The 23,995-nt window shown below is 36.2% G+C and overlaps 2 protein-coding genes across 6 annotated transcripts; both read right to left on the bottom strand.

Annotated features, from left to right (window-relative positions):
* Positions 1–55: 55 nt before the first annotated feature.
* Positions 56–21,061, bottom strand: LOC126867770 (lethal(2) giant larvae protein homolog 1). 5 transcript variants are annotated; one of them, XM_050622876.1, is made up of 16 exons: positions 20,895–21,061; positions 13,860–13,957; positions 11,622–11,712; positions 8,257–8,498; positions 7,680–7,818; positions 6,836–7,050; positions 6,466–6,751; positions 5,623–6,379; positions 5,374–5,530; positions 5,152–5,291; positions 4,559–5,075; positions 4,196–4,476; positions 3,767–3,902; positions 3,325–3,542; positions 2,911–2,993; positions 56–2,196 (listed from the first exon to the last, which is right to left on the bottom strand). In XM_050622876.1, the coding sequence occupies exons 1-16, from the start codon at positions 20,976–20,978 to the stop codon at positions 2,095–2,097; spliced, it is 3,546 nt and encodes a 1,181-aa protein (XP_050478833.1). In that variant the 5' UTR covers positions 20,979–21,061; the 3' UTR covers positions 56–2,094. The 5 variants fall into 5 exon arrangements, with proteins under 5 accessions (XP_050478833.1, XP_050478748.1, XP_050478918.1 ...); XM_050622791.1 differs by having other exon boundaries at positions 5,152–5,297; positions 20,895–21,060; XM_050622961.1 differs by having other exon boundaries at positions 5,152–5,297; positions 6,836–7,023; positions 20,895–21,060.
* A 515-nt stretch (positions 21,062–21,576) lies between these two features.
* On the bottom strand, positions 21,577–23,908 carry LOC126870057 (glutaminyl-peptide cyclotransferase). The gene is made up of 6 exons (XM_050627518.1): positions 23,716–23,908; positions 23,412–23,555; positions 22,942–23,211; positions 22,710–22,871; positions 22,424–22,649; positions 21,577–22,351 (listed from the first exon to the last, which is right to left on the bottom strand). The coding sequence occupies exons 1-6, from the start codon at positions 23,887–23,889 to the stop codon at positions 22,200–22,202; spliced, it is 1,128 nt and encodes a 375-aa protein (XP_050483475.1). The 5' UTR covers positions 23,890–23,908; the 3' UTR covers positions 21,577–22,199.
* Between the last annotated feature and the right edge of the window lie 87 nt (positions 23,909–23,995).

The raw sequence follows: 23,995 nt of genomic DNA, 5'->3' as shown, positions 1-23,995 counted from the left end.
TTTATAAAGGAAAAAAGTATGAAATGTTTGGGAGCAGTTTTAACAATTCACCATATGCAATACGTAATATTTTATCAAGGTAAAAAACAAATAATTTTACAATAGCAGAAGCACGTCCGTTTTCATACATTTTGTATCTTACTTAGCTCATTAACTTTACCTTGTTAATGTAGTTTACAATTGTAATAAAATTAACGGTACAAGGTGCACCAACAGCACAGAATACTATATTAGATCTTGAATAATAAAATTCAAGTGGATTCGATAAACAACAAATTTATTCTAATTAATATCCTTTTTAAATGTTTAGATCTATGGTTATGGATTAAGGATTTCATTTTCAATAAAAAAAAACTGTGCATAGTCGATGTTTGGAACACCTTGTATAACATTTATTTGTAATAACCGCGTACAAGAAACATACATTTCGCAAAGCGGTTGAATAAAAGAAATAAAAAAGGTGGTAAGAGAAATTATGACATTAGAGGAAGATTAAAATCTATCTACAAAGGCCTCGCATTAATTGCATCAACGAACAGTAAATTGTTATCATTTTTAACACACATGTAGTCTAGAGGAACGATAAAGGATGAAAAACTTTTTATTCGAAATCACGTGAATAGTCGATCGATTAAATAGTTAATGGTTGATTAATTAAATGTAAAAGAAGAAACGAATATGTATCTTTTATGCATCAGTCTGTCACATTCGGTAAAAATATATTAAAATTTTTAGTAGTTTTCATTTTTGTAAAAAATCGTTAGTTATGGTATTATAAAAGATAAATATGAAATTGCCCCGGGAAACGGAGTTGTGTTTCGAAATTTTATTGAGATCCAAAATCGTGGTATCTTAAATACGATCCGTACTGTCGCAAACACAAATCAAGCTACGTAGTACATCACTATATAACGATAATAATAGTACATTTGTAGCATTTTACGATGTATTCGCGTAAAAAGTAATATGTAGCAATTGTCCTCCACCAAAAATAATTAACAAATAGCTTGTTTATCTAGAAAGATGGGACATACATACGTGTAATGTTAAAACACAATTACATCTGTTTTGTTCGTATAATATCGGAATTGAATTCAGCGAGTTTCAATGCTGCTCGATAGAAATAGTTCGATTGTACCATGATCGTTTCCATCAAAGAAAAAGGAAACTTAACGATTAACAAGTATCAATAAAAAATATATTCGTAACGGCTCTCCTCTTTTACGTCATGGCCATTGATAGTGTCCCTCACTTAATCTCTGTAACTTTTCTTATAACGTAATTCTACTTAAGTAGCTATTTCTTTATTTTGTTAGGCGCATCAATTCAACATACTTACATATTTTTCTTTTTTTGATCCTTTGTCACAAGACGCCTATATAATATTCGAAATACTATATAGATGATTTAAGTCGCCTTTTCACTTTTTACTTTTATTATTTAGAAATATGACGTGACGCAACATATTCGTTGCGTTACAATATGGCTGCCATGTTCACAATTTGTGATGTATCTTGCTTCTTTGTACAAGCTATAATTTTTTAATTATGTTCAGCTACACACCATGAAACGGATCGTATAAATTTTCCTCAATTTTTTTCTTAATGCTGCATTAGAAAATTTTTTAAAATTATATTTTAATAGATTGATCTACAGATGAAACAACATGAAACATTTTAATTTTTCTTTGAGGATTTGTTACGCTTGTATGTAAATAAAATGCATTTTATTAAAATTACCTAGGCCTAGTTCTACTAAACCATCGAAAATTTTGCTCAATCACGAAATTGACTATTAAAAGAAATGCAATGAGAATGTTCAGTTAAAATGTAAAATATATCGACAATCTTGGCAGTTAATATATCTCGATTGGTTCGTCGCTACAATACTCGAAGTTCACTTGTTTATCATTTATAGCTAATGCTAATGCCGCATATAAATCTAGATTTTTTAAAAAATCTACGATATATAAATTCTACCTATCGCCGCTGTGTACACGTGAGTCCATTAAGTAACAAAAAATCTAATTATTGTGTGGCTCTGTGTACAGAGCATAAAATCAGGGAGTAGAGTACAGGACAATTTGGAATATTCCTAAGAACCGACTTCTTCAGGCCTTGCCAATGGAGCTTTCGACTTTTCGGTAGTCACTGTAGTTGTTGTTATCTCCAAGTTTGCCAAGTCAGCTGCACTAATCTGCAATATTAAAAATAATGATGTTACGCATTTATCTGAATGATATTCTGCAAAAACTATCATGTATCCAGTTAAACAAAGCCTTATAACTACGCAAAAAAGATTGTTAATACATCAATAAATTAAGCAGCGTATGTTATAAAATATACCCACAATTTGAAGATTGATAAATCGATTATCCAATTCTTAAACAAACTGAGCTACGTAAATCATGTTAGTAGATTAGGAGCGGGCGATATGCTAAGCGTTAATTATATAATTTCATGGCAAAATAATTGCATATTCCTAATAAAGATATAAAATATCTCTTCCTTATTAATATAAAATGAGTGGTTACTTCAGACGAATCAAACTGGGAAGAATATTGTAATCACAATCTAGAGCAATTCTAGGATTTCCAGAGAAGGAACGAATGGTTATATATTACTGAAAAAATGAGCATGCCTTATCATCTGACACACCTAATGTTTATGAAAACTGAATTAAAATTCCTAAGAAAATAGTAATATCATTAGCGAGTATTATCTTTTGTTTATATTAGTAAGGACAACATATCTTCTATGCGGACGTTTATAGAATTCTTATATATTGCACTACTTTTGAGAAACTCCAAAAATTTAATGGCATTCTATCATTTTGTCACAAAATATAGGCTTAATATCGAGGTAAGGACCGACACCAATTATCGCAATACATTCAGTGCCGTTTGCTGACCTCGACGTTTGGAGGTAGAGTGATGGTAGCGTGTGTCGTTGTAGTCTCAGTACCGCTGCGTATCTCTCTTTCTACCGTAGTGCCTGCGCAAGAACAAATAGCACAAAACGAAACAATAACAAAAGAATACAAAAAATATCAGAAGAATAAAAAATAAAAAATTACAAAGCGATGAAAGACAAACACAAAATGTTAAGCGATCGATGAATTACGTAGTATATGAAATTATTAAGAATATGATTGTATACAGTCTTCAAATACTATAACATGGGGTGACCTAAAAAATATTCGTTTAAAAAATGTATTTAAGAAGAATTCGATGAATTGTTAAAAATCAGTTTAATATAATGTATTATTGGTCACTTGAATAATTTATAATTCACACTAATTTGAATCAGCAATGATTTCACTCACTATTCATTTGTTGTGTTTCATTTGTCTGACTTGTTTCGATCTCTCCATTAGCGGTAGTATTGTTGGTTGTTTGCGAAACAACGGTTGTTGTTTTTACAACTAGGGATTGATTTTGAGTGGAAATTTCTGAAGTTCGTGAAGTCACTTCCATTTTAAGTCCTGCAAGACGACTATGAAGTTCTTCGGAAGACGTTGCATTTCTGAAAAGTGAACTGTTACTGCCAAACAAGTGGCAAGTGTAAGAGACACAACGATTAGCACAGCAAAATAAACATATTATTAAAGTCAGCTTGTCAAATTAAGATCATCTTTCCTTGAAATTTTTGCTCTTGTCCTTTATCATTTTTATTATCATAAAATTAATTGTAAACAGGTAAGCAAAAGAAGCATGTGAAATAAAACAATAAAAAGCTAGGCATAACATACAAACACGTCCACTTACAGCAAATGGTCTTTCACGCTATCGATCGTTATATCTCCAATAGAACTTAAGTCTTGACGATCGTCCTCTCCGTTCACATCATTGGTACTTGCTGCGGGTTGCAAAGACGATTCTTTCGGAGATTCTTCACCACCGGCTAAAATAGATGTATTCAAGAATAGGTACTAAAGGGTTAGGAGACAGCGTTCCTTGATGATGTTAATCAGCATAAAGTACAATTTAGCAGCTAGCTCGTTTAATAAATCACAAGTAATTATAGCAAAGCAACATTTAGATAAATACACGAGTTACTTGAGATATGCCAAGCGATTACGCATATTTAGTAGTAGCACGTTTAAACATCTTATGACAACATGTAACTTAATGATTACCCGATATATGTTAAATACAAATTAAAAAAACTTATGTAGGTGTTCGTGGTATACTCACTAGAACCCACCACACCATTCTCCATAATCATTCTTTGTACCGCATCTGGTTGACTTCCTTGCGTTGTATCACCTTCCGTTTCTGCTGTACCTTCGACCACACCTTGTTCTTGGGTTTCTTCGTTGTTAGTTTCCGGAAATGATCTAGCATTTGGTGGTAAATTTAATGCACAGTGCGCTTTTGTCACTTTACTAGCAGACAATGAAATTCGCTGCAGTTCCGAACTTGAATATAAATATAGGGCTTCGCCAGCTTTTGTGAACGTCAACGAAGAAATTCCACTAGAAAAACAAAGCAATATTCTCACAGATACACTCATATGATATACACAGATAGACACAGATGCAAAAGAGATATACTTACTTAATGTCTTCCTTCTTAATAACAGCGGCATTAAGCTGTCTTCTTAATTCGGGAACACTGAGCACTAAACAATCACCAAGATTACTCAAACACAATAAACAGGTTTCTTCGTGAGTTCCTGCAGGTTCGATTGGGCATGTGAATTTTGCAAAACCCGTTTTTCTAACTCGTGAACCCTCGTTTGCAGTAAGTTTGTATTTACAATATGGTTTCAAGGATGGAAGATTGAAGATTTTGAATTGTTCTTCGCTAGCAATTACAACTCTGTGTGGAGAAGCCATATCAGGACCAGGACTTACGCCTTTCTCAGCTTCGAATGGTTCTGGCAACGGTACGCTAGACCCATCGAGAATTGTAATTGCAATTACAGGTGCTCTGTGCTTTAACTGAATCTCTTTGCCTAATGTACAATTTACATCCTCTTCTGTTCTTCTAACACCAGCAGGAATTGCTAACGTGAAAACATAAACTGTACCGTTATTGGTACCCGCCCAAAGCGTAGGCGTCGTGTTTTGCACTATAATAAAAAAAAAAAAAATGTTAATAGAATATTCATAATTTATACTCGATAAAAATGTATTAGGAACACTTACTGCTTATAATGTAACTTCTAGCAAAATATAAACATCGAACCATTGACCCCAGTGCATCATCTACAGGCCTTGCTTCCACTTGTCTCTCCACGGGCTTCAATTCTACCGGCGAAAGGTCACCACTCGGAGAAGAAGCAACACTGGACCTTCGAAAATTAAAAACCAATCATTGTTTAACATATTAACATTAGTTACATTTTAACAAGCTTAAAAAATACTCACGTTTCTTTCTTCTTTTCTGATGTTGTATTCCTAGTTGGACTAGTGGCATTTGTTCGACGCTGTGATCTTCCTTTTCGTAATCTCCTAAAAGATTCCCTCAATGATTTCTTAAACGACTTTCTTCTAGAAATTGGTGTATCGCCTGCTCCAGAAAGATCTAGAATGACATAACAAATCGAAAACTAATTTACTGTCTTTACAAATATACGATTTACAGACATTCGACTAATAAAAAATATGTAAAAATACCATTTGGATTAAGTGTACACTTCACGTTGACAGCTTTCGCTCTTGTATAATCGAAAACAGCTAAACCATGAGCCGTGCCTGCAGCAAGTAATCCCCACTCGCTATGCATAGCCAATGCTGTAACCGCAGCTGGCGGGTATAATTGAAGAAGACTTTGTGGTTGAAAACCGACTGCGAAAGATATACTAGTTGTCCTCGCCGGAAGACGATCATGGCCTTTCCAAACAAATCCATCGCGATCGTTTACGATGTTCATCGTGATGGCTTTGATTTCCTTGTTTACAGGTTCGGATGATATGGTGGTTGTAATTATGTGGCCAGCCGTGCCGGCAACCACTAATGTCGATGACAGCGGACAAAGCAAAACTTTTTTCACAGCAAGTCTGGGATCATCGGAGTACGGATCAAAGGTTCCAACTTTTCTAAATGGTGGCCACTCGTCCTCGTCATCCTCCGGTGGTTGTTCAAGAACATCCAGATGTTCGCCAGTAAACAGAATGGATGAATTGTACTTGTAGAGAGGTGTTAAAGCAACGTCAGACGCATTCCAAAATCTCACGGTTCCATCCTCGTGGCCGGTAAGTAATAATTCTCTGCTTTTTAATTTATCATTTTCCGATTTCTGACAGAGAATAATTCCACCATCTATAGGCCATGGTTTATCCGAGTATAGATGTTCCGTTTGCGCTTTCCCAGCTGCGATAATGTTCTCCCATAATTCCTCAGGAACATTCGGAACGTGTTGCGAACAAGTGACCTGCAAATAAGGACAATCACAGACATAACGAGAAGGAACGTATACTTATAAAATGTTATATTACAAATTGCGGGAATGATACCTACCGCACTTGCATGGAGAGATACTAAATACGGTAATGCCATCATCTTCCATTCAGGATTATTCAAATCAATGGCTACTATCTCTTCTTCGGCCAATACTATAAGCGCTTCTGGACTATCAGATGCATCTTTCCCATCCTCTTGTTTAGGAAACACAGTGAAGAAGTCGATCACCTTTGACGTGAAGTCAAAAACAACATGTTTCCCCTTCGCCATAACGGTAATGGTGTGACGATCGCCGTAACTTGCACGTTGCATTCCACCCGAAAATAAAACGAGTTCTCCGAGTCTGCGAAATGTTTTACAAAGACTCATTATCAATCCAATTACAAAAAAGATAATTATCGATGTTGTGGGAAAATCCTGTACTCACTCTGCGGTTGGATAGACGAGAATTTTAGTGACAGCTTTACAGGGAAATGGTCCATAGGGTGTACTCGATTCCAACATGCTGTCGCTGCCTGGACTCCAAAATGCATAGGATCCATCGTTGTGGGAGGAAACAAAACGGGTCTCGGAGACCCAGTGGACAGATTCCAGCTGTTGCGTGGAGACGAATGTCTGCGCACGCGAAAACAAACCCATCAGCTGCACGTACACGTTCGCCAAAACCACCAAAGACACAAACAACAATCAGAACGAGCGGTACCATCTCACAATACGCGCTTAACCCATCGGTGCATATTATTTCATTTTAAACTGAAACGTTTCACGAATCGTTATTCTACATAGAGTTTCTTTCAATTACTTAGATATGCGATTCATTAACACTTTTTAATCCTGTTGCTTTCGGTTCGGTCATTTTCAATCCAATTGTACATTTTAACGTTGCAAAATACTCAAGTTTAAACGAAATATGCAAAAATTCTTGTCGGTACGCATTTCTTTCGTTTTAATCTCATGTCACATATTCTGAAACGTTAGAAATACATTTTGTTTGTGAAAATGAGAGCAAGATTGAAATATAAAAATTCGACGATCGCAACAGGAATGAAGCATTTATTAAATGAGACAATTGATTAAAATTATTCTCTTTTGCGTGGTACTTGAGCTGAATGCACCTCTATGTACCGATGGATTAAGCATTGCCCCACAAATGTAATAAGCGAGTGTGTTGGAACTGTTTTATAAGCGTGTCATTACATCTGCCACACTATAGTCTTGTATACATAGCATGTGTATAAAGAAAGATATGGAATAATAATACGAAGGCTCACCTGTTGGGCTCCCGGAGTCGCTTTGTTCCACAAAACCATTAAACCACGATTGTAACCTATCAGAATATTGTCTGGGTGACCTGGTTGTTCCGCTATCGCCTCGACCGCTCCTGGATTCTTCTTGTAATCGTCTGGCACGCTGTCATAACATCGATACGTTACGGGTACATGAATCTAGCCATTTCAATGCCAACTGCCTCGCAATCGACAATCAAACGCTCCGTTCCATAATGAAAGTTAATTGAAAAAAAAAAAAAATACAAAAAGAAAATCGAGGTTCGCATGATTTTGCGCTAAAACTCATTGTTTCGCAAATTCTGGCTCAACTTGTTAGGATCGCTCGTATCTCACGAATTTACGACTAGTCGTTAACGATAATATTTCAAATCGTACGTTTCGCGTAATTTATGTTCATACTGAAACTACCAACGACTGAAGTATAAGATTTGTACCAAAAAGAACAAAGTAAAAGATATATCGAAAAATGCATAACGCTAAAGAAGAATCAAGTCAGTTGCTACAGGCATCCAGCATGCGAGTTTCAAAATGCATATAAAAACGCAAGAATTACTCTTACTTTTGCATCACGACATCCTGGTAAATGATATTGTCAGGCATTACGAATGTTTTCAAGTTGAGAAGATAGATGTTCCCGCCCTCCGTTCCAAGAAGAAGATGTTCGCCGCTTGATTCGAGACACATTGCCGAAATTTTCTTCAATTTGCCCTCCAACGATAGCGACTTGGTCTCCACGACCGAACTTTCGTTGATCTCCCATAAATGAAGAGAGTTGTCGTCGCAGAGAGAAACCACGCGGCCCTGTTACATTTGTAGTAATCAATCATTTTTATCGCGCGCTTATTCTTCAACTAATCGTAAAGATTAATACTACACATAATTCTATCTATTTTAATGAATGAAAACGAATACTAATTCGCAATTGTATTGGTGTCTCGTATTTGCTTTGTCATCTCCATACTCGAATGTAAAACTCGTGACTTCGTAATAGCTTCGTATCATAATACAGATAAATAAAATAACGTATTGTAGATAGTTTTCATGACCTCATCGTTTCTCACGGAACAGATCCCGTGTCCTTTTTTTTTCCCCCCCGGTCACAAAGACGATGCCTTCTTTGTAATAGGCGAAGTGAAAACTCGAGGAAAACGCAAGGTTAAGAAGGTTTACCTCGCGCCTCGCACTTTCACGCGTGTCTACGGTACTTCCAACGTGTTTTTCTCGAGCAGAACGTCGCTCTTTCCGCGTGTTATTAACGTGTGCAGTTGAATAATTGAGATCCCGTACTCGATCATTATACCAGCAAAAGCACGACGTGGGTTATACCTTGCATTTGCTGAAATCGCGTCTTTTCGCGTTTCGTGAACTTTTCAATTTCAAATTGACCCATAATTCGAATTTGATGAATCCCGATTATTGATTCGTGATAATCTGATCGTTTCGATCAACAGAACGATTTAAAGCAACAAAATACGAGAGGAGAAAAAAGAGAAGCCCAAGATCCCATCCGATATCTAGCTACGACGAAGCAATCGTACAGGCGCTATCTTATCGGTTTTAGGATTCGCTTGAAAAATGATCGCGATAACGAGATTTTATGACTCGTAACGAGCAATGTAAGCAACTCGGTGCTCGATCATGCCACGCCTATTCTGTGCATTGCTTCGTATCATATGTTTTATACACAACTTATTACAAAACAATTTACCGGCAAAGGCAAATGAACGTGAATCGACTCATCGTTATTCATGTATATATAGGGTGGTTGGTAACTGGCGGTACAAGCGGAAAGGGGGTGATTCTACGCGAAAAAAGAAGTCAAAAATATAGAATAAAAATATTTTAAAATTTTTTTTTTTAATTTTTCCATCGAGACAACGATCTACAGTGAGATCCGCTATAACGAGACGCGATAAAGTGCACGCGTACCGGGCGAAAATTCAAAGTCGATTTTCTCGAAAACAAAGCCTCAAACGAAAAATTTGTATTCTATATTTTCGACTTCTTTTTTCGCGTAGAATCACCCCCTTTCCGCTTGTACCACCAGTTACCAACCACCCTGTATATGCTGATTCTCCATATTAGTCTGCTCGTTTTTTCCTCGTATAGGCAATTAATTACATACCTACTGAGTTCTATTCGTTCATGTGTACATGTATCGTATGCTTTTGTCGTCGCCCTTCGACGCTGCTCGCTGTCAGAATTTTTACTTCAATTTTCACGAATACACATATTACTGTGTATTCTAACGTATCATATTATATCCGAAGAAATATAATTATTCTTCCTTCTATAAGCTAATGACGAAGATGACTCGAAGGACGTAGCAGAATAAATGAAAAAGAAAAGGAAAATTGATAATTATTATCGTGTTGGAAATTTTACGATTGCATCATCGGTTGAATTGCAGATGAATTTCATAACGAAATTTTCCCGGCGGCGAGGTTTGTATTTAAAAGAAAGGAAACAGGAAAAACATCGTGTACGTACGGTAATACGTTCCCGACCTTTATGGAACGGGCGACAATGGTGTTCGTATATTATTTATTCGAACACGCGTGCAAAAGCGCGTTGCGCGTGTCGCACACAGTTATGCAACTCGGTAACGATGGCCGTATAAGCCGAACACGGTGTCGCGTTACCGGTGCAACGCGTGTGACTTTTAAAACAACCATAACTTCACACCTCCGTCTGGTCCCTTTGATTACAATGTACGCAGAAGATATTACTATCGCGCGCAGACCTGACACGAAGCACCGTTTCCTTGGCGTTCTCTCTTTTTTTCTTCTTTTTCCTTTTATCGAACTTCTAACAAACATTTAGCTTATAAAAATAGCAACGTCAATATTCAAGCGATTCAAAGTGCGATAAAGTACGCTCTTCTTATCGTCAAGATTTCTATACTCCGTTCTACATATACTTAGATCTCTCGTATTACGCTATGTAATGGTCAGAGGGAACATTAGAAATGGAGACGCTATAAGGGTAATTAGAAAACAGAAATTCCAAGAGTGATTTGAAGAGACAAAAATTTCTGGAATTTCTCGTTAGGAGATAACGTAACTCCTTTGGAAGGTTTAAGAACTATTAGCGTGGTCATTAAGAAATCCGAACTAGGATGGTACGTCAGCTGGCATTCGTTTCAAAGTATACGCTATTGCATATTTTAATCCAGTGAAGTTTACACGAACTGAGCTTCCACAGTGTTTCGTTCGTTACTATTTAATTTAATTTATCGTTTAGCGTTTAATATATGTCCTAATCTCGTCAATTGATAACTATAGAAATAAATCTAGAAATCGATTCCCACGCAAACGTTAACGTAGTTAAACCACGAAGTTTACAAGATCATAAACCACCAACAATTTAACACACTGTTGAATGACCACGAGTACATTTGTGTTTACACGTGCGTCAATTCACGCAATTGTTCAGCTATAAAATTGTGTGAATTGTTCATTATAGAATCGTGTTTATCGTGTTTGACGGTACTCGTTAACGTTAAAGCTATCAAACTACAATTAGAATAAAAAAGTTCTTCCAATAAAACGGAAACATAAAACTATTTATTTCCATCTTATCATCGTGGCTATTAGACAGCGGATATTTATGCAAATTCATGTCCTTACAAACATAGTTGAGAGAAACGGTAGTTTCGCTCACTGCATACTACGGTGAGATTCATATTTTGAACGTTTTGTATATTTTTGTATATTATACGCGTTTTCAAATTTCCCGTGAATGCATAAAAACCATCAATGTACAGTATATTTAGACGCGTAGGTACCAGCATCAATTTATATACAAGTAAAGTCATTAAAAATTATTCAAGTTTTCCTTGACTTCTGAAAATAGTATTGCATAAGATATCCGTGCAACGATACGTTGATAACACGTTAGTAATAAATAAATAGCGGTGCTTACCTCGTTGGGCAGAGCAACAATCTTTGTGACAGCATTCTCTCCGCTTTCGATGGTGTGTTGTCCATAGAATTCCACACCTGGCCTACCGAATCTGTAATCGCACGTCAGTCAAGGGAAACAGAGAAAATTAGATAGCCCCGTTTAACAGTAACAGTAGACCACCTCCGTTCCTACCAAGAAACAGAAGGTGGTTTTGTTTCGAAAATATCAGATTTAACGTTCGCTGACGGAACGATTGTGCTCGATCCACGAATTGTATACAGGCCTTTTATATCGTCGTCGAATTCTACTTCAATCGCCGACACAGATTCTGCTACAGTTTCGCCTAAAGCCAGCCATCTCTTACGTCGTTGATCAGACACGCCTGTTATCGAAGGTACATATAAGCAATTCCAAAATAAATAGCACAGACAGAGATTCGAGATTTCTAAAGATTTTACAAGCGACTAGCAGCAACTAGCGTACCTCTCTAATATCAATTGCAAATAGAATTTCCGTCGAGACGGTAAAGACGTCTATCATACGTCTTGCGAAATGATAATGATCATCTACCGATTACGTAGCCATTCGAACATCTGACATCGAGACGCGAATAAAGTAACCGGTATGCAGTCGTACGGTACGCAGCGACGCATTGGGAATCAATCCTTTTGTGCGCTTGTAATTAGCATTTTTCAGACGGTACTCGACGCGTGTACCAAGCGATTGACGAAAGAACAATTATACAAAAATAATGTTTTAATTAACTCTTCGAATGGATCGACTTCGACATCCTTCCGTCTCGAAACGACTTCTCATTGATATTATAATTGCTCCTAATTGTCGAACAATTAATCTAATTATATAAAATAATGAAACGTAAGACAAAGCACAATAAATTTTTACAGATGGATACAGAAAAGATAATATTATTTTGACAAACATCGTAAAAAATATCGGGCATATCTAGACTAGCTTCGACAGATTATAGTCCTTTTGGATCGATGATTGACCTAACACGAAGTGGGTAATCGGGTAACAAAAGCAGGTCTACAATGACTAATTTCTAAACGTTCGTTCGATAATGAGTTTCTTAACGATCTCGAAAGATAGATGCGTAATTTCATGTTAACATAGTACGTGTTCCGGGAATGATTTAATGCCTTTGCGGTACACATCAACCAGACATCAAGAGGAACAAGTGGTTACACTGTCGAGATTTACGCGCTGCTGCAACGACGGCGAAGATCCGACGGAGCAACGGAAGATTTGTGATTCCTGGAAATGATACGAACGAATCTCTACTTAACTGATCAAACTTTCAAACGTACACCATCATCGATTTTGTTCTTTCCGCTGAGACTTTAACATACAATACGACGTAAATTCTTTTCGCTTATTTCCAATGATCTCACATTCTCGACCGCACTATTTCTCCATCTCTACCGAAACATACATACATACGCATAATTATTTTTAATTTTTCCATTTCCATCGGTACATTTTCGATCCATATTCCTGCGTATAAATCACACACTTATTTCGTCTAAATTTATCTAAATTTCGCGATCGATTCGTAACGTACCTAATACGAAACGTAGTACCATGCTCGACGCTTGCACGCTCTTTAATCTTTCGCCAGACGTAACCAAAGTCAGAACACCTCCGCTATTTCATATTCATATGCGCGACTCTGCGATACTTCGATACTTTCACATCCTACGTTCCCAGTCTCACGGGAAACATGACTCCAAATTCAGTTCCGTCGCGTCCAACAAGGAGACCCTCCGGAGAACCTTGCATCGGGGAAAGCAATCTATCGCTCGACAAATGCAATTTTCTCGCGGAAACGACAACGCTGAAACATAAGAATCGTCACACGATTCGATATAGCTGTCTAAAGAGAAAAAGCAGAGCGTTTTCTGAATGAAATCCGTGACCGTAAAAGCCGGGGCGTGAATCGAGAAACAGCTTTGACGTGATGGCAAAATATCGAGTATCGTTGTATCTAAAATTAGTATTCATGGTGGGGGGAGAAAGAGATGAGAAGAAACCGGCGTCAATCACGTTCCCGTTCCCCTTAGGCCAGTGGCTCTCGAAGTGGCTTTCGACGATTTATCGCTAGATAGGAACGTTATCGAGCATCGAGACGGTGCCTTGTGGTCGGATTATAAATATCGAGAGGAAAAAGCAAAAGAAGAAAACAAAAATAAATGAACTGGTCGAAAGCGAAGGAGCGACGAAATCGAAAAAGGATACACCTTGATGGCGCCGGATGCCGTGCCAATGATCATCAGCCGCAAACTCGGATCCCATGCGAGGGCTGTGGGTTTGTTTGGGAACCCATGCTGCACCGTCTGCAAAGAACAGGAAAAGATTTTTATTAGTCTTAGTTATTACAACTATTAACGGGAATGAGACGACAAATGTAAGGTTATTGTACGGTGCTCGAGTACCTCGAGTGGATTAGGTTTCTTTCAACGAACATTTCCGAATTTAATGATATTTTGCTTTAATGATAGTCGTTCGAGTAGAATCCCGCTAGTTATTAACCGGCGCGATTCATCGTTCTTTATATAATAAGTTAGATAGTGAATGGGTAACACTTCGCGTAATTTATACTGTTTACATTCTCCTTAATTACCTGCATATAATTGATGAATAATTCTCGCAGTTATGTGTTGGAACAGTTTTGCCGAAGTAACAGAGCAAGTGTATAACCATTATGAATTTATGAAATCGAACTACTTTGTTTCAAACTACATAAATGTTTGTCTTAATATTAATTTTTGCTTCACATCGTCGTATTTTTCAGAATTTTTCATGAAAAACTTATAAATCTCCTTTTGTCTCTATTTATAAGATGAAACGAGCATTGAAACCAGACGAGAATAAAAATACGAATCTCCGAACAGCTTCTCCAAAACCTTTCCATTTTCTCACATAACGGAGTAACTCACGTTTTCAGTCAATTCGATTCATAAATTGGCATGGTCATTTCGCCTGACCATTCCTTATGATAATTGTACACTGTCAGCAGTAATCGGTACACTATTTATACGAGAAAGTCGCTAAAAATAGTGTACGCTATCTGCACTGTCGCTGATACGCGCACGCTCCATGGCAAAAGTTTGATTCTCGATAAGTATCAATTTATTCGTAGCTTGCATGTAAGACGTAGAATGAATTAACCTGTCAATTACCTGCAGAAAACGTATCGACGATTGTATAAAATTGTCTATGTTTACTGCAAATTAGGACTATAATATAAAAAGTTCCTCTATGAACAGAGTAGACGAAGTAGCAGTTCAAGATTCAACTTCCAATACCTGTTTTATCCTATGATTTAGTTATTAATTTCTCAAGGACTAGGTTTTAACTAGAGTTATTAACCTTCCATTTTCAGTTCGGCTGTCTTCTAGCCGCATTAGCCGCTTTTATTACTTTTAAAGTCAATAGAACCGCGCTTGTACAAAAGTAATAGCAAAAGAAGAGAAGAATAAAATTGAAAAGAGTTGACGATGTATAAGCTATACACACAGGTTTCTGTATTTCGTATAATGTATCAAACAAGAAAGAAAAGAAAAGAAATCGTCATAGCCGTGATAACTGGCAAAAATCTTACCAGCCACTTCTCCAGCAACGCGAGTAGCTCACGGATCGGTCCATTTGTGACGCTCGAGCGGTTAAAATGAAAAATAAAAAAAGAAGAAACGCGGACTCTGGCGTAGCAATTAAACAGAATACGAGACAAAGTGAATTAAAGGAAACAACGGTGCTCGGGTTAACGATCGTGTCCTGCCCATTCCGCGACTCGTTTTCAATGCGACTAACGCTAATTATGCTCGACGCTTGTTTCCGACTTTCACGACATAACTCGTAGCCGGTGGAATCAGTTTTTGGTCGAGAGGCGCACCGATTACTCATCGATGAGTCAGATATCGTCAAATCCCCGTTAATCGTGTGATTTTATCGCTCGTGCGTGCGTACTTACCTCCCGCTCCGCGCGCCCAATCACAAAGAATCTCTTTTACAACCAGCAATTAAAACACATTTCTGTAATACACATTGTAACAATGTACATCCTGTCGCGGAGGGCGAATCACTCGAAAACAATCTTTTAAACTGTCTTTGTTATTCTCGATAAGGGAATCTTATCGGACGAGATTTCAGTAATTTTTCGTTACTTCCGAAGAACAAACACGGTAAGATGAGAATTATGTTCCTTCTTATCGATACACGTGGTTTTCAACTAAAAATACAATTTTAGTTGATGATTAATAATATCGAATCTTGGATTAACGTAACAGCGTTAATAGCGGGAGACCTTGGAACCGGTGATTCTTCGATGCTTCTGTTTTGTAATTATAAATCTAACGTAATCAAGCTGTCGATCTTCGGAAATTGTAATCAAGATATACATTATTTCACTTTACGCTCCCTCGATGAAAAAATACGGCCGCTAAATTGAACATAAAATAAATTTACATATTATATTACAACGTTGCAAGACAATTGACAAGTTCCTAAAAATTTAAATAGCTCGGAGAGTTTTAGCATCATACGGCTACGGTACAACCCTCGAGATTTAGGGCTACCCTCGATATCGATTTGAGGCACGTTTCAACGGCACGATTCGAAACAAGGGTGTCCGTCGGTATAACAGAGAGGGAGCGAGACCTTGACCTAGGTAATTTCCATGAGAAAGGGTGTCGCCGTTTTTCAGTTTCGGGAGAGCGTACCGAAAGAATTAAAGTAAGAAGATGGGTAAGAACGAACCGGCACAAGCACAACAGAGGATTCCCTTGTAAGGTTTAATCTGGCCTAATCTCAATGAGCCCAACCTCGATAGAAATTACGTTAACTAAACATGGATGAAACGATGCTCTTGCTTATGTACACAGAGAAGAACAAATTTACAACATCAAAAATTGCTTGTTTTTATCGACACGTATAAAGATAAAAGATCGACTGCTGATAAAGCTTTGAGAGATTTACTGCTCTTGTCGATTTTTGTTAATATGTATGCACTGCCTAGGTTAATGTTAGATCTATAATTAGAAAATTTACAATTCTTCTTGAGAAAAGGAAACATTCGATCAGTTATAGTGTTATAGCGATCTAATCTTATTCTTGGAAACATTAAAAGTTATTGTTCGATCGATAATACGATGTGACATTTCTTCAACAGAAATAGTTCACGTTAGTATAGTTAAGCATTTTTCTAGAATGTTCGGAACATTACAGAATTCGTGATATATTTCATACTTAACAAACAAATGAACATATTTTGAAAGGAAAATTATTCACATTTTTACGTAATGTATCATTTAAATAATTTACCAGGAACATTTATTAAATATTGCCGAAGAACAACAAATATTTCTCTATTTGTTATACATTATACATTTATGATAAACGTTGGCGAATTTAAATTTTAGATGATAATAATACCACATCTATATTCATTTAATCACTCATCAGTTAGTTCTAATCTACATTAAAAAATTCTCGAAATAATCCACGGATATCAGTCTGTACCTAACCTAGTCAGGTCAGACTAACGGCACATTCGTCTGCGTATATTAAAGTAAACATAAAAAGGGCTAGGCACCTTATCACGTATTTGTTTGCACAGAAAACCGATAATATCCTTTCCTCGTATCTCTTCTCTACAACGAATACGTGGTATTATTGATAGAATCGATATTAAAAACCAAACGTTGATTGTTTGTCCCTCGAAGTAACTCCTCGATGAGATTAGTAAAATCAATCCACTTCCAAATATATATTAAAAGATCTAAGACAAAATTGACGAAAAATCTATTGCTTCTTCCTTTCTTCAAGATCGTTTGCCAAGTTTTAAAGATTCCAAGGTGATTCCATTTTGTTATCTTGTCGTTCCACGCCTTTTTCCGATTAAGCGATAAAATGGCATCATTCGGTGATGTAATATAATCAGATGTTATTCGAGTTTCGATCGGACCAAACTGCTCCGTAAACGCTGGGTTTGCGTAAATGCGACTGCTTTAATTAAGGCAACAGGCACCCTCCACGCCGCGAGGGCTTTCTACTTTTTTTCCAACTCGTACATCTTACCGCGCAGAGCGCGCTACTTCTACCTGTAATTGCTTAACCGACAGATTAACCTACATTTCCTATTTCATTTCCTGACCGAACGAAAGTAAGCTACACGTAGTAAATACACGCGTTTAGAATAGACGGAACGTTCCTATTGTCTAATTCGAATTCGTACCGTACCCTGCGTCATATAAAAAGCGGAATGAAAGAAACAAGGACTATGCGCAATTTCGATTCTAACCATGGATACGATGGACAAATTGTGTCTAATTTTTATTGGAAATTTTCTTTTATGTATGTTTATTATCTGACAAAAAAGAATAACAATTGATACTTAGAACAATGAATTAAGATAAGCGACGAGAACAACAGGGTTAAATGGTGTTTAATACAGCGCGTAATCCATTGTGATTTTTCAAGTTTTTTGGTATTTACACGTGTGTGCGGATTAACAAAACTATTCAAAGGATCATATTGGAGACTAGTACTATTCCCTTTAACTTTTTGTTTCGTCCTGTTAAAGATCTGTTAAATTATAACGAACGAGAAATAATATAACTGACTGGCTGTAAACTTATTCCTAAAGGTGACCAATCCTGAGTTATCGTTAACCTGAGTTAAGTTGGGTTTTCGAAGAACCTGACCAATGGTGGATGGAAGTTTGACAACACAATGGAAAATTCTGCCAGGTCGAAGAATTGGCATTCTGGATTACTGAGTACCACTAGCGTAGTTCGGTATTGAGAATGTGAATTCGAAAAAGACTTTCTGGAATATAACTTTATGATACTTTGCTAAAATTAATGGTAAGGAACAATAACCTTACCTATAATAAATGGGATTTTTTAAGTGTGTGTGTTAGCCACAGGCCGACCTGCTAAAAAATTCTTAAATGACGAACAAGTTAATAATTAACGACATTTGACCGTAACATAAAGTCGCTTTATTGTCTTTCCTAACAAATGGTAAACGATACGAGTAACAATTTTCGATAGCGAATAAAATATCGCATAAAAATCATCTTGCATGAAGCATCGATAGGAACCGGCACGAACTGATTGTATTCGTGCGACTATTATCGCCAAACTTCGAATCCAGCAGGCCGAGAATTAAACAGCGATAAGGTTTCGCGACAGTGCACCCGATGGCCAGTGATGATGACAGTCAGTCGAGACAACCGCTAAAGAAACGCATCACACCGCACACATGACCACAATAATCCTGACTCTAGGCATCGTATCTCGGCCACTCGTCGTCTTCTAGACTTTCGGTATCGATTACGTTCAGATATCGACCTGTTGATTCTGTACCGTTCATTCTTAAATCACGCTGTATCATATTCTTGGACGAAGACAATTTTAAAATCTTAATATTCCTCCATGAAACAGCCTTTCAAAGGTGGTAGCCTTCGAATGGTGGTGTGTTGCTGATCAAACGCGTTTCGCAATGCTTCTTTCAAATCAATACAGAGCGACAAGCGCTCTTTATTTCAACAAAATCGATTCAATAATTACATACTTAAAGGGAAGAACGAAGAAGAAAGAAACGAAATTAGTCGAATTTTAAAGTTAATTGCTTGCTTTATGTCGTGTCACGATTATAACGCTCGATTCGAAATAACAAACAAACTGTTTATTTAATAATATGGAAGCTCTGTTTTGTTACATATAGCAGCCCTAACCGCCAGTAATAAATAAGAAACGATAAATCTTGGAATATGATTTATACAATATGATTTGAATATGATATGGATACAAAATCTATTTAGTAACTTTTGAGGTAAATTATAATGCTTGCTCTGAAATGTCGTACTTATAAGTTGTTCGTTTAATACATAGGGTGGTATTGGTAGTTGATTGTGTAGCAATCACTCGTAACCGTCAATAACCTATGAGAAACGACAAATCCTGGCGCGCTTTATCGCGTGTTAAACGCGTGCGCTCGATAAACCGAAATTAAAGTCGAATTCATTTGATTCCTCTTTATCGGGTATAAATTCGGAACAAGGTTTTTCTTCCGATTATGTACGATTTATATCATGGCACATATATTTATCAATCTTCTTGAGTCGTAATATTCAGCATCTTTTTACCTTTTCTTTTTTCCTTTCTTCTTCAAGACAAGATTTATCTTTAAAACGATTAAGTAGTTTACGCGTAAAAGGAACTTGTGTTCTGAAAAACGCATAACGTATCAATATCGTGCTATCAAGAAACTGGAGATTACTATCTGACATGGTAACAGAATAAACTTTCAATTGCAAACCTGTTGACTTATAAATAATGAATGTGTAAATAAGATGTGAAAAAGATCGGTTTGTTTTAAGAAGATAGATGACTGATAAAATTAACCTTCCTGACGTCGTTTATCAAATTCAATTCGTCAACTCATTATTTTCTCTCGATTAAAACGTTAAAAAGCGTATTGAAAAAGAAAGAAAAACGCTTAAACGATTCGCAATGTCTTTTCAAAGTTTTGAAATTAAGCGAATGAAAAGAAGCAATGTAAAAACCATACTCTTTAAATGTAAATGAAAACGAGTTTGACCTAATGTTCACTCATTCACTCTCACTTCTCTCCACTATGAATAAAAAAACGGTGCAAAACACCTTTTCCTCGATGCATCAAAATTCTCTGCTTTCCATTGAAAACGCCAACACGTCGATATGATCGAACCTGAATACCCTATACATAGTAACATTGTTTTGTCGCAAAGGTGAATCTAATGTATTTCAATAATCTCTTTCAGTAACGGATAAAAGTAAGGCCTAAGAAAGTAAGAAAGTGTCGGCGCATTTCGCCGGGTCGGATGTGGGCGAAACTTTGGATCGGGACTCACCTTTCGAAACGCAAAAAGATCCTTTTGCAGTTTCTTTCTCTTGCAGTTTCTGTCGGTAGGTTGTTGGCCTTTGATAAACTTCAACATCTGTCGGCGTTTGTTCCTCGAACGGTGCGCGACACGTCCGTTAAAAACCGTTAATCCTCACGTGTAATGTCACGACGTTTCACTACCGTCGCGAAAGGCTCGGTTAAGACCGCGAGGACCTCCACGTAATTAAAACATTTGTGGCGTCTGGTCACCGCCTTCACCACCGTGCGTTCCGCAGCTCATCGTCTCCGCGCCACTGATATGTACCAACGCCGCCGTCGTTCGATCGATGTATTAAGGAAAATACCGCGAAGTTTAAAAAATGAGGTTTATAAAAGACTCACCTTTTGAAAAGCAAAAAGATCCTTTTGCAGTTTCTGTCGTTCGACTGTTGTTTGTTGGCTCTTCCCTCTGATAAACTTCAACATTTGTCAGCGTTATTCGTTGTAAACCTCTACGTAATCAAAACATTCTCGAATGAACGGTAAGACGATAACTGAATCCAGTCTCTCTGGTCGATGTGTCAGCCGCTACTCGTTTTTTCGGGTCTATCGTCGTAATGTCGGCTTTCCACCAATCACATATTTCGGTTACGTTCGACCATACTCGGTTAAAATCGGCTGCGTTCGACCGGATTCGGAACGAAAGTCTTCGTCGGGCGCGCCTGCACGAACAATGACCTCGATCAGGCTTGCCAAACCTCATCATGGAATACCTACTTTCACTTTATTCAATTGTTGACCGTTACGCTCGTGAAAATATTTTACAATGCTAATCTACTTCTCAAAATTTTAACTACAATAATGCAGTATTTAACAAGGTAACTTATAATTTGATATTCATTACGCAGATAGTTATAAAATAAAAAATGTAAAGTTAAATCTTAGAACCAGTTACATTTTTCAAAGGAAAGAGGAACTAATATTTTCATATATATTAATGCGAAATGATAATATTTAAAGATATATTACAAACTATACAAATTTTAACAAATCATGCAATATTTGTACCATTAAAAGTTTCAGGAATGATTGAGAATAAAGTTTTATTTTAGCAGTGACATGTTTGAATTCTTATTCCTAACATGTATCCGGAAGTCACGTGTAGAAACACTTCCTCGGTGAGTATATATATATGGATATATATGTATACATGTGTATGTATGTATTTGTTGTTTCCATTTTATCGCACTCACATTTAAAATGACATTTGCAATTGTAATTCTGTCTATGTGTACTTGCATTTGTATTAAAATCATTTCACTTATCCAATTTGAACATATTTTATTTAAGATAAAATAATTTATATTCTTCTTTCTGTTCCATAATTTACACGTGTATATGTAATATATACGTTTTGTACATAAGTAGACGCATTAAGTACCATCAAATTACATTGATTCGTTAAGAATAATTTATCCTACAAAAGTCGCGTATAGTACAAAATTCATTTATAGTACAAATTATTAAATCTATGAAAACTAACTCTAAAACAATTTCATTCATTTGTTTCTGTTTAAAATTTATTATAAAATATTGTTATTTTCGTATATGTTAACTAACATTTTATATTATATTTATATAACGTTATTTAATATCGTCATAATAAAAATAAAATTTTCTCTAGCGATATAAATATTTTCCAATTCGTTACATATTAATGTGTAAATATGAAGCTACAAAAACTCTTAGAATTTTATTGATATTTTCTGTTGTTTTTAAATCAATGTTATTCCGATTATCACTTTGTTTATGCCAAACCTTTGGGAAAGGATATGGTATTAGATGAAGAATAGGAGTATCTGAAATACACATGTTATAGAAATTATCTGCAACATATAACATGTATATATGTACATGTAAAAATTATTTACCTCGACGTAAGAAGGGAATATGATCATCCTCTATATAAGCTTCCACAGAATATGGTTGAAAGTATGTTTGTGTAGGTTGTCCATAAGAATAAGATTCAAACTTCTTTAAGGAAGCTAATTTACTTTCAGTCCTCATTAATAAAGAGTACCATTTCTCTGTGTTACTAAAGTAATTGTAAAATGTTGGATCTGGTGCTCCTATTAAATCTAACAAAACCAGTAAATCCTACAGGAAAAATAAGTAATGAGTATTTATATAAAGATGTATGTATTTACTAATACTCACAATTTTATCTAATTCAGAGACATTTTCTCCTTGGGTATAATTGATATGATTGTTGTGCCAAACATCAGCTAAATGCCTTGCACCATAAATAGAATCTTTTGGACCCCACTCTTTAAAAGCCTCTTCACCATCAAAAAATATAAGCATTAAACTAATATCATTCTGAAAACACAAAAAAGATCTTAAAAAGTCAAATAAAAATTATGTGTACTTACATCCAATGTATACTTACGTCTTTTATAGATTTTAAATAATCCTTCATAACTTTAGCTAAGTTAATCATTTGAGCACATGGTACTGCACTGTCTGTAGCACCTTCAAAGTTCCTTTCTCTAGTATACTTTGAGTCATAATGGCAAGCTAATGCCAAATACCTCTTTGCATTGGGATTTAATTTTGCAACTATATTTTCAAACCGTAAAGGTCCAAAAGTTGGGGTCTGATCTTCAAAGCTGTCAGATTGAACAGTCCAATTAAGATCATTCATTGATTTCTTGATGTACTATAAGAAAGAAGATACATCCTGTTATCAATAAGAGTAATTTCCTATTAAAAATTGCATCATATATACTACTTATGTATATATGTACTTCTTATTCATGCTTTTTCATTCTCTTGTTCCATTCATTCAATTATTTCTTAATATTATAATTAGTAACTTTGTTTTTACAAACCTGTGTTACTAATACTATTTCAACTTACATCTTTTACTCTCGTGTGCTCAGGTGTTCCGACGATTCTCACAACGCATATGTTATCTAAAACTTCGTTCATATGATCGACATTTGACAGATCTGACAATGTGATTATTTGATTTCTTGATAGGCTACTTGGCGTGTGATAGTACTGGAATCATTTCATGACTGTAACTGATGTATGTTAACGATAGTCAATGACGTGTATTACGAAAGATGATTTTTGCCAATGAATACGCAGAAGGTAAAGTGAAAGCATTTGATAAAAATGAACGAGTGTTAAAAATATTCAAGTTCTGTGTATTATATACCTTTTCATTTCGAAAACTTGTTTGTGTTATAATATTTGAGTCGGTGATTAAAACACCCATGGAAATTAAAAAAAAACACAAACCAAGGTAGATCATCGTCGTACTCTGTAGCAAACTTCCAATGAACTGAATGCCGCAAAGCAGCCATTGTGGCAATTTAATTCGTGTCGCCATTTTGAAACCTAGTTCGCGTCACACGTGACTAATGGATGTCTCGATTGCTATTGGTTAACTGTGTCAAATAGAATGCATATGTATACATATCGGCTAAATCTCTTTC

The sequence above is a fragment of the Bombus huntii genome, chromosome 1, assembly GCF_024542735.1.
Source record: "Bombus huntii isolate Logan2020A chromosome 1, iyBomHunt1.1, whole genome shotgun sequence".
Lineage (NCBI taxonomy): Eukaryota > Metazoa > Arthropoda > Insecta > Hymenoptera > Apidae > Bombus > Bombus huntii.
Note: the sequence above shows the minus strand (reverse complement) of the source record. Positions and strands in the feature narration are given on the sequence as shown.